General features: G+C 40.0%; 2 protein-coding genes across 14 annotated transcripts in view; both read right to left on the reverse strand.

Moving 5' to 3' along the window:
* Positions 1-12375, reverse strand: part of LOC106087000 (LIM and SH3 domain protein Lasp) — a 423009-nt gene that overhangs the window by 101436 nt on the left and 309198 nt on the right. The window lies entirely within an intron of this gene.
* Positions 937-2268, reverse strand: LOC106087007 (odorant receptor 59a-like). The gene is made up of 2 exons (XM_013251878.2): positions 1510-2268; positions 937-1434 (listed from the first exon to the last, which is right to left on the reverse strand). The coding sequence occupies exons 1-2, from the start codon at positions 2247-2249 to the stop codon at positions 1026-1028; spliced, it is 1149 nt and encodes a 382-aa protein (XP_013107332.2). The 5' UTR covers positions 2250-2268; the 3' UTR covers positions 937-1025.

The raw sequence follows: 12375 nt of genomic DNA on the forward strand, positions 1-12375 counted from the left end.
ATGCATGGCTTCTCTGCGCTAATGGAGTTAGCGCAGATGATATCCAACTTTTTTTTGCCCAAAATACAAGTGCTTGATTTCAATGACATGTGGTTTCAACAAGGACATGCCACACTGCACGCGTAACAATGAACTTATTGAGAGGCGAGTTCGGTGAACATTTAATTTCACGTTCGGGACCGGTAAATTGGCCGCCTAGATCGTGCGAGTTGACAACTTTAGACTATTTTTTGTGGAACTGTGTTAAAGCTCATGACTATACAGACAAGGCCGCTTCAATGGACCATTTGAGGTGCAGTCATGTTCAACATTTGAATGAAATAATCTTCACACATTAAATTATATGGACCGTACAATAGATTCAAATAAACTTTTTTGAATTTTTTTTAATTTTCTATAGCTCTTTAAAAATCACCCTTTATATTGGGCTGGCAAATATTGAAATGCCATCATCGACGCTCCGAGGCATACAAATGCAAATTTTGCCCATGAACATTCCACTAAGGAACAGGGGCACACTTCTCACATATCAATGAGTGCAGTCCGATTCAAGTTTTAAGCTCAATGATAAAGGGCCTCCTCTAGAGTCCGAACGGCATGCCGCAGGGCGACACCTCTTTGGAGAGAAGTTTTACATGGCATAGTATCTCGCAAATGTTGCCATTTTTTCTGATGATCTCGCCAGGGACTCTCGAACCCAGGCGTTCAGCGTCATAGGCGGACATGCTAACCTCTGCGCTACGGTGGCCCAGGCATGCACTCTGGAGAATTATAACAGAAAGTAGACCACAACGTAAAACTTTATTCATTAAATTAATTCATTAATTAAAAGAAAATTTTATCCATAGGCGATTTTAACACACATAATTTATTTATTTAAACTATTCGATTTAGAGAAATTCCTTATTTGCGTTTACAAAGTGAATGAGGTGAAGATTAGTCAATATCATAAAAACTTAGTAATTTCGCCTTCTTCGCATCCTTGTTTAAATGATGTTTGATGACTTTTTTCTCTTGGACGTAATTTACTTCAGATTCATCACAAGGGCAAATAGAGTATAGCTATTTTTACAGGCAATGATGAAAGCATTATTATTGATGCGAAATAGCCAGGCGGTAACGAACATCCTGCGTGAGGCCTGTTCAGCGACTATGCGAAGATTTTTCCTAAACTCAACGCTTTGATCAGGCCAATTGCATGAGAATAGGGCATAGGCAAGATTTTGAAACTCGTCCTCCAGCAAGGTGCCATAGTAGCAACTGGGCAGTATTTCAAAGACCATGGACACGAAATACGACATGTAGTAGGCCAGGGTGAAAATGTCATCAACAAAGAGTATGATAAAGACCAAAGAAACGCACATGTTGGCACCGGCCACTAGAATTTGAAAGAACATATAGACCGAAACGACTTCCTCAAGCTGGCGACGATATCTCAATGGTAAATAAAAAGAGAGAAATATGATATTACCAGCACTAAATTATTTTTATTAAATATCCCAAACTTACTCCATCAGATCCTTGTGGTCCTGAATGCACTCCAATAACTCACGATTATTCTCTTTTTTTGTTTTCGTGACATCATGACCAATATTGGACACCCTCATGCACAGCATACGCACATGTCCACCCAGCAAAGCCAAATGTGCAGCCCCAAAGGTATCATTGACCACATTTTGTAGTATCATATAGGAGATTCCCACAAACTGATATATATGAGCCACTATATAGTTGCGAGTTTTGGCATAAACATCAAAGGGAAAATAGGCCTGGTACATTAATTTCCAATCACCCAACAAGCCAGCTACCAAAACCGATAATTCACCTGAGGCCCCAATAAAGGAACACAATATGGAAAACAATAAAATGATACGCCTTACATGCGGATAAACTTCTCTCCTCATATAGCGGATGTCATGCGGCAAAGTTAAACGCTCATCTTGACGTCGTATTATTTCAAACATCACAAAGACTTTATTAAAACGCCACCAAATGGCCAAGGTTTTCATGGCGCACACCGTACAGGTTAAGGTGATGGCCATATTTTGTATTACCTCATACATGGTAGTGCTGGTGAAGAGGCCCCAGATCAGATGCAGAGGATAACCCACAGTTACGGCAAGGTTAATGACCAACGAGTACAAAAGATATAGTGGCCGATAACTGTTTTTGGGTGGTAACATGCCCAAGATGCGCCAACAAAGAAAATGGGCACTGAACAGCGTTTTAGTGTTTAACTCCGAGGACATGGTGTTTGCGTTGCTCCTATTAAATTTTTAAAATATACTGTGTTTCTAATCATTTTTGTTTGTGCAATTTATAGCTCAGCCAAGCGGTGCATTGTAGCGACTGCTATATAGCAAACCAAGACAACGTCCAAAAGCCAAAAATTACAAAAACAAGTAAGAGCGTGTAAAGTTCGGCCTGGCCGAATCTTATATACCCTCCACCATGGATAGCATTTGTCGAGTTCTTTGCGTGGCATATTTTTTTAAGGCAAGCAAAGAATAATGAATAAGAACTGTTATGCTATTGGAGATATATCAAGTTATAGTCGGATTCGGATCATAAATGAATTGAATGCTAAGCATGTAGAAGTCATTGTGTAGTATTTCATTCCATTCGGATAAGAATTGCACCTAGTAGGGGCTCAAGAAGCTAAATTGGAAATCGGTTTATATGGGAACTGCATCTAGCTATAGATCGATTCAGACCATATTTCACATGTATGCTGAAGGTCATGGGAGAAGTCGTTGTAAAAAAAATTTCAGCCAAATTGGATAATAACAGCGCCCTCTAGAGGCTCTAGAGGCTCAAGAGGTCAAGATCCCTGATCGATTTATATGGCAGCAACATCAGGTTATGTACCGATTTGCGCCATACTAAGCACAAATGTTGAAAGTCATAACAAAACACCTCGTGCAAAATTTCAGCCAAATCGGATGAGAATTTCGTCCTCTAGCAACTCAAGAAGTCAAGATCCAAGATCAGTTTATATGGCAGCAATACCAGGTTACTAACCGATTTAAATCGTATTAAGCACAGTGGTTGGAAATGACACCAAAACACCACGTGCAAAGGTGAAAAAGTCAAGATCTAAGATCGTTTTATATGGCAGCAATATCAGGTTATGAACCGATTTAAATCTTACTTAGCACAGTTGTTGGAAGTGATACCAAAACAACACGTGCAACAAGTGATACCAAAACAACACGTTCAATCAAATTGGACGAGAAATGCGCCCTTTAGAGGCTCAAGAAGTCAAGACCCAGACGGACGGACCGACAGACGGACGCACATAGCGACATCGACTTAAAATGTCATGACGATCAAGAATATATATACTTTATGGGGTCTTAGGCGCATATTTCAAAGTGTTACAAACAGAACGACGACGATTAGTATACCCCTAATCCTATGGTGGAGGGTATAAAAATTGATAAAAAATTAACAAGTAAAAGCGTGCTAAGTTCAGCCGGGCTGAATGTTATAAACCCCCCACCATGGATCGCATTTGTCGAGTTCTTTCCCGATATCTCTTTTTAGACAAACAAAGGGCAAAAGAAAAGAATTGATATGCTAATTGAATTGAATGTTGGAGACCACAGTGCAAATTATTGTGAAAAATTTCAGCCAAATCGAATAAGGATTTCGCCCTTAAGGGGCTCAAAAAGTAAAATAGGGAGATCGTTTTATAGGGGAGCTGTATTAGGTTATAGACCGATTCAGACCATATTTGACACGTATGTTGAAGGTCATGGGAGAAGCCGTTGTACAAAATATCACCCAATGTAAATTTTATCTATGAACATTCCATAAAGGAACAGGGTCAAACTTCTCACATATCAATGAGTGCAGACCGATTCAAGTTTAAGCTCAATGATAGGTTAGTTTAGGTTGAAAAGAGGGTGCAGATATTAATCCGCCCATGCCACTATGGACATACACCTAAGCCAGTAATCGGCGCTCTAAAAACTAGAAAGTAACCTCTGAAAAGAAAAATTTAAGTTAGGAATTCCGTGCTACTTACAAAATCCTTAATTGTTTTCAATACTACTCCCCTCAGTTGGTTCATGTCTGATATTGTGTCTGCACCTATGTACCGGTATCTGTTGGACGCGAAAGCCGGGCAATGACAAAGGAAATGCTCCAACGTCTCATCATCTTCCCCGCATGCCCTACACATTCTATCACTTGCCGCACCGATTTTACATAAGTGAGCTCGTAGTCCTATGGGTCCCGTTATGATACCAATAGCTATACTGACCTCCTTCTTACTTTCTTTCAGTAATAGCCTCATCTTCTCACGATCTGGTTCCCCTCAAAGGTTTTTCGCCGTCCTACGGACCGTTTCGCTGTTCCACAAGGTTGCATGCGCATTCATCGCCCACGCCATTAACTCAGACTGCGTCGACCCCAAAGGCCTCTGGCCTTCATCGCCAAATCGTCTGCCCTTTCATTTCCCCATACTCCGTTATGGCCCGGCATCGAAACGATGCTGATTTTGCCATCATCAGAGAAGGCGTTAATATCCTTCTTACACTCCAGGACTGTTCGTGACCTTACCGTCCTGGTTGTTATTGCCCTTATGGCAATTTTACTGTCCGTAAAAATGTCCATACTCGACGTCCTCACGTGAAAACCACACCACTTCACCCTTTCCGTGATCGCCCCCATCTCCATCTGCAGGACCATATTATGGTCAGGCGGTCTAAAACAGATCTCAGTCCCTGGGTTCTCATTGTAAACCTCTAGGCCCACTCTGTCCTCTAGCTTTGATCCATCCGTGTAACATGATCTTCCAGATGGCAATACTGGGGTTCCGTCAATCCAAGACTGTGCCGATGGCAGCAGTGCTTCGCACTCGACCTCAAGGTTCATCCCAGGTATCCGATCGGAAACCTCTTCCCGTCCTTTCAGGTTTCCTATTCCATTCCATTCTCCCATCGCCTTAAGTCTCATGGCCGCAGTGGTTGCCTCACATTTAATCTGTATGTCAATGGGTCGGATATCTAGAATAGTCTCCAGTGCCCTAGTGGGCGTGGTCCTCGTTGCTTTGCCTATGCCAAGACAACATGTTTTCTGAACTTGTTGTATGGTCCTTATGTTGCACTATTTCTCCATAGCAGTCCACCAAACTACTAAGGCGTAAGTAAGTATTGGTCTAATCACGCTCCAGTAGAGCCAGTGGACTATCCTCGGATTCAGGCCCCATTTCGAGCCCGTCTACATAGTGCCCAACATCTGTGAGCCTTCTCAGTACGCTCCTGATATGACACTTCCAATTCAGTTTCCTGTCCACGATCACACCTAAGTATTTGACCTTGTCAGATATCGAAATCGTCTTCTTGTTCCTCGTGAAAAGACCTCTGGGACTAGCCCAGTCATATGCCATATGCTAGACCCTTTCGTTCCTTCTGCATAGCTCGTTCGGATCCTTACCCCTTAGAAGTATTTTAAGATGGTCTGCGTTGCAGACGGCTTCAAATCCCTCCTCAGTCAGCATCCGTAATAGGTCATTTATGGTGGTCACCCATAGGAGCGGCGATAAAATGTCCCCATGTGGCGTGCCCCGGGAGCACTTTATTTATTTATCCACCTGTTCCTTAGCATATGGTTTATCCAGTCTCTAAGGACCGGGTCCACCCGGTACTGTTCTAAAGATTGGATCAGTGTGTCGGTCCGCACATTGTTAAAAGCCCCCTCGATGTCAATGCATACCGCCAGTGTGTACGTTTTGGCATTGAAGGATTCTTCTATTTTATGCACAACCTCATGGAGGGCACTCTCCACCGACCTTCCCTTGACATAGGCATGCTGTTTGTATTCGAGCAGTTCGCTGGATGTCATATTCTTTATCATGGTGTACACAATACATTCCATGGTTTTGAGTAGAAAGGACGTAAGGCTTATGGGTCTGTAGACCTTTGGTGTCGCATTACTTGCCTTGCCGGGCTTGGGGGTAAACACAGCCCTTGCCTCCTGCCAGGCTTTCGGAGGATATAAAAATCCTATGCACGCTGTGAAAATTTTGGCCAGACGAGGCGTCAGATAGTCTGCCTCTTTCTGTAGTAACGCCGGAAATATTCTATCAGGTCTGGGTGACTTAAATGGTTTGAAGCTCCTCAAGGATACCTTCACCATAACTTTACCATAATTATTAACCTTCGATCAACGTCATTATTCCAAGATTCCGGTGTCTTCGTGAGTCCCTTCGTATCCTATGGAAAATGGGTTTTCATCAAAAGCCTCATCATGTCTTCCGTTGCCTCTGCTCTCACGCTTACGCTCACTTAGAAAAATATTAACTTTGCCCTTTACGTTATTTTGCGCTGAATCACACAAAGCTTAATATTTATAATTATAGGACCAATAGGCGTTAACAGTTTAATTGCTTTTATATAATAAAAGCGTTGCACTAAAAAACTTTTTCCAAAATAATGTGTTTATAATTACATATGAAGTGTTTAAAACAAGCTGTGAAATTTATAGCACATGGTAATTAAAAGTTTTCTTTCAAAGTTTTTGAGATAACAGTCTCACACCTCAAGTGACATCTAGAAATGTATGCAGTAAAAACTGTAAGCAGTAAAGTAAATGGTTGTTCACAACTAAAAGGCGGACCTTACGAGGAGGTAGCGTTTTTATTCTTCCTTTCATTGAACATTTAAATTATTTTATCCATTATTTTCACTACATTACCAAAGATATCATGTGTTTGAGAGCCAAAATTTTCAAAAATTTTTAAACAACCCGCTGTCTTTTTAGTTAAAGAAAATGCCACCAAGAATCCAGACAATGATTTAAATAATTCCCATAAGCCAGTATGTTACATTTAGTGTCATCGACAGCAAAATATTGGATTCCAGCCAAATACTGGTAGATAAATGTTACAATAGTATGAATCGCCGCCATGGCAAGGGCCATACATTTAAAGCAACAAATCATATCATTATGAAATTGTTGAATTTGTTGCGATGTGAATGAGAACGAGAATGAGAATGAATGGCAATGTAACCTCAGTTTACAGCTTGCTTTTTTCTCTATTATATTTTATTACATTTTTCGGGGTTTTGGCCTGGCGCCTACTCTGCTACTGTGCTCCAAATTGTGCAGCAAAATATCCTCCATCTTGGCGGCTATAACAATGACTGAAGTGTTCTGGGCTTGCCACAGAGATAACGAGACTTTTTACCATTTCCAATGGGTATAATATTGACAAATATTATCCTAGTTATCATATAGCAATTTGATATGGAATAAAGTGAAAAAAAATAAGTGTTAAAGTAAGTCAAGTGAAAATTGTGCTAAAGAAAGAGACCTTAAACAAATTTTCCATGGAACAAAAATGGGAAACTAAAATGTTTAAAAAAACGGACTGTACGACAAAAATAAAAACAAGAAAGAGTGTGCTAAGTTCGGCCGGGCCGAATCTTTTATACCCTCCACCATGGATCGCATTTGTCGAGTCGAATATGCTATTGTGAAATATTTCAGTTCATTCGGATAAGAATTGTGCCTTGTTCGGTTTATATGGGAGCTGTATCAAGCTATTGATCGATTGACCGAAGGTCATGATAGAAGCCATTGTACAAAATTTCTTCCAAATCGGATGAGAATTGCGCCCTCTAGAGGCTCAAGAAGTCAAGATCGCAGATCGGTTTATATGGCAGCTATATCAGATTATGTACCGATTTTAAATCATACTCACAGTTATTGGAAGTGATAGCAAAACATCACGTGCAAAATTTCAGTAAAATCGGACGAGTATTGCGCCCTCTAGAGGCTCAAGAAGTCAAGAGCCAAGATCGGTTTGTATGGCGCAATTCTTATCCGATTGGAATGAAATTTTGCATGACTTATCTTATTCTTACTTTCAACAACTGTGTCAAATAAGGTTCAACTCGGTTCATAACCTGATATAGCTGCCATATAAACCGATCTGGGATCTTGACTTCTTGAGCCTCTAGAGGTCGCAATTATTATCCGATTTACCTGAAATTTTGTATGACGGATCCTCTCATGACCATCAATATACATGTTTATTATGTCTGAATCGGTCTATAGCCTGATACAGCTCCCATATAAATCAATCTCTCTATTTTACTTCTTGAGCCCCCAAAGGGCGCAATTCTTATTCGAATTGGCTGGCATTTTACACAGGTCTCCAACATATACTTTAATTGTGGTCCAAACCGGACCATATATTGATATCGCTTTAATAGCAGAGCAAATCTTTTCTTTTATATACCCTCCACCATAGGATGGGGTATACTAATTTCGTCATTCTGTTTGTAACACCTCGAAATATGCATCTAAGACCCCATAAAGTAGATATATATATTCTTGATCGTCATGTCATTTTAAGTCGATCTAGCCATGTCCTTCCGTCTGTCTGTCGAGAGCACACTAACATTCGAAGGAGTAAAGCTAGCCGCTTGAAATTCTGCACGAATACTTTTTATTAGTGTAGGTCGGTTGGGATTGTAAATGGGGCAAATCGGTTCATGTTTTGATATAGCTGCCATATAAACCGATTTTGGTTCTTGACTTCTTGAGCCTCTAGAGGGCGCCATTTTTTAATCCGATTGGAATGAAATTTTGCACGTGCTGTTTTGGTATCATTTCCAATAACTACGCTGAGTACGGTTTAAATCGGTCAATGTTTTGATAGAGCTGCCATATAAACCGATCTTGGGTCTTGACTTCTTCAGTCTCTAGAGGGCGCAATTCTTCTCCGATTTGAGTGAAATTTTGCATGAGGTGTTTTGGTATCACTTCCAACAACTTTGTTAAATCGGTTCATAATCTGGTATAGCTGTCATATAAACCGCCAATAGAGCGCGCAATTCTCATCCGATTTGGCTGAAATTTTGCATGAGTTGTTTTGTTATGTCTTCCAACAATCGTGCTAAGTATGGTGCAAATCGGAACATAACCAGATATAGCTGCCATATAAACCGATCTGGGATTTTGACTTATTGAGCCTCTAGAGGGCGCAATTCTCATCCGATTTGGCAGAACTTTTGTACAACTGCTTCTCTCATGACCTTCAACATACGTGTCTAGTATGGTTTGAACCGATCAATAGCTTGATACAGCTCCCATATAAACCTATCTCCCGATTTTGCTTCTTCTTTTTTTTGAATTTTTTTTTATTACAATACTTATATAGATGAATGTTTGAAATTTCATCAAAGTCCGACTAAGGAATTGAGGGTCAGGCGTTAATAGGTTGATATGTTTTTTACATGTTCTACATGGAATTTCGATTGATTTTAAAAACACACCAAATTCAACGCTGTCCGTTGTTAGTATATTTTACCAATTGCTTGGTTTTTGTTATGGCAACCGCAAACACACATGAAAATCAGCAGCTGAAGACTTCTTCCTACAAATTACAGCCTAATACGTTTGTAAAATATTAAAATATAAACCATTATTAAACTAAGGATATTTTTATACGGTGTTCTATTCATATCAAGTGGATTTAGCAATGTGCTCTTGCAATTTTCAAACATATTTTCAGTCAAAATAATAAACGAGAATTTGATAAGATATAAGCTTACATACAGCCTTATTTTACTCTTTATGTTATGAGCAAAAATTGGCCTTTAATAATCATGGCTTTTAAATTCTACACTACATTTGTTATGTTAGTTCTTTCAATTTCACAAATAAATGCTATAGCAAACATTTTGGTAATTGTATAGTTTTGTGTTCAACTTATTGGCTTTTATCTGTGCTAATGAGAATATTTCATATTTAATTGCTGCTTTGACTCATTAGTAAGGCCTTTAGCATTGTTCTGATTCTGATGTCACAATTATGGTACTTAAACATTCATTTATAAATGGGGCCTAAGGCATTCAAACTGTAGCAACACACACACACAGACAGGCCGAGCTAACGAACATAGGAGGGACAAGTCATTTTGCAATACTTTTGTCGTTTCGTCACTGCCCGAGAAAATGCAATGGGCAAATATAATATTTTTGCAAATTAACACCAATATTCCACAAGTCTCTCATATAAATAAGGTTGAACAAAACAAAATAAATCACATAAGATAACGAGGTAAAATATCGCATTATAACACTACAGCTGCATTTCCCCACACTCAGTGAAAGGAGGGAACGAACAAAAAGGGAGCTGGGGCCGGCCGGCTTTTCAGCCAGGCCGCCGGCAAAAGAACTCCAGTGCTGTAGAGACAAAAAACTCGATTTCATTCAAGTAGGCTTTTCAAGTGACATTGTCAACGATGTGATAAATACATTTGCACATCAGACTGTCAGGCACTCAGTTAGTCTGCACACTGCACATTCATATGCAAACATATAACCCCTTATGAAAATGTTCCATGTATGGCATATATTTGTATGAATATTTCTTCAGTCAATGGATGGATGGATACCTAAGAAAGTATGTTTGAAAACATACCAATAGTGCATAAATGTCCTCATACATTGGGAAAAATAACAAAAAAATTAATTTACATACATACGTGTACTATGCGCTTAAAAGTTTCTGCCATCGTCTTGCAAGAGTATAGAAAAGACAAAGTATTGAAGTTGCGATAACCCAAAAACAGAAAAGTTGAAAAAATATTGTAGTTCACACAACGTGCGAAACTTTCTACCCCAAAAACTCTACAAACAGATATGTAGACCGATTTGGACAATATGGGACTCAAATGAATATGGGAAAAAAGTACAAATCTGATGTTGAAATCAAAAAAAAATTTCTTTCAAATTAGATTCGATTTAGAAATTTTCTGTATTTCTTTTTCCTAAGTTCTGCTAGCCTTAGGTCGATGGTATAACCCGCTTCTCAGGGGAAAAAGAGGCTCATTGTAGGAAGTGATGCTAATGCACATCCCCAGGTATGGGGAAGCTCGGATATAAACGAAAGGGGTGATCTGCTTATTGCATATATTGAAATCTGGCGATTTGAAATAAAGGGAATAAACCGACGTTTATTACTTTTGTATCGGAAGATATAAGCGGAAGAATATGCAAGCGGGTATTGTTGGATGACCACAGCTTCTCTATCTTTGCTTCATTAGTTTTAGCCTTGAAGAAATCATCGTTTGCCACTGTTCCTTAGTGGAATGTTCATGGGCAAATTTTGCAAATGTAAACATTCTTTACGTGTTTCGCGGAGGGCACCGTAGCGCAGAGGTACGCATGTCCACCTATGACGCTAAAAGCCTTGGTTAGAATCCTGGTGGGACCAAAAATGCTGGCAATATTTGTGAGGTACTATGCCATGTAAAACTTATCTCCAAAAGGTGCCGCACTGTGGCACGCCGTTCGCACTCGACTAAAAAAAGGAGGCCCCTTATCACTGCACTCATTGATATTTGAGAAATTTGCCCCTGTTCCTTAGTAGAATGTTCATGGGCAAATTTTGCAAATTTAAACATTCTGCACGTGTATCCCTTCTAGACCAGCAAAGGAAGTGGAAACTGCGGATGACATAGACATAATGGTCAAGCGCATCACGAAGGCCCTGAACGACTCGCTTGTGTCAGCATATACTAATGCCAAGCCAGGGGGCAGGCAAACAGCTACCGCCATGGTGGACCCCAAAACTGGTTAATCTAAGGAAGCACTGCAGAAAACTCTACAAGAGGGCGAAAGTGGGACTTCCATAAAAGTGGGCTAAGAAAATATATAAGGACGAGCTGACAAAAGGCTCAGAACAAATTCTGGTTGGCATTCTGCAGCTCCGTGGAGGATACATCTGTGGCCTCTATTACTATTACGGACAATGTCTAGTAAAGAAACAGAAGAACTACTCGTTAATACACATTTCCCAGGAAACTCTTCAATGGACAATATGGTTCTAGAAGAAGTTGTCATTGGTACGCATTCTTTGGAGGATATTGGGGAAACTGTGCCTGAGTCGAAAATCCTTTGGGCGATTAGAAGTTTAGACTCCCTTTAGTCGCTAGGCCCTGATGATGTATCACCGGTAGAAACGCCGTAGGGCAAAGATCCCTGGAGATCGCCTGTCGCGGTAGCAGCATGTATATAGTAAAGGCAAATCCACTGAAACAGCCCTTCATGACCTAGTCGGCTACATAGAGGGTTCTCTCGCTGTCAAGGAATATACAATGATAGCAGTTCTTGATATTGAAGGTGCTTTTAATAATCTAAAACCGATGTCAATCGTGAAGGAGTTGAAGTTTCTAGGCATCAAATCCACCGTAAGAAAGTTTAAGTAATAACTTACTTACTCAAAGATGCATTACGGCAGGTTTGGGATCTGTGGATCTAAAAAGAGGAAAACCTCAAGAAGGTGTACTGTCCCCTCTACTTTGGAATATAGCCATTAACAATATATTATTGTCTCTGGAAGTAAAAGGTGTAA

The sequence above is a fragment of the Stomoxys calcitrans genome, chromosome 1 (genome assembly GCF_963082655.1).
Source record: "Stomoxys calcitrans chromosome 1, idStoCalc2.1, whole genome shotgun sequence".
Taxonomy (NCBI): domain Eukaryota; kingdom Metazoa; phylum Arthropoda; class Insecta; order Diptera; family Muscidae; genus Stomoxys; species Stomoxys calcitrans.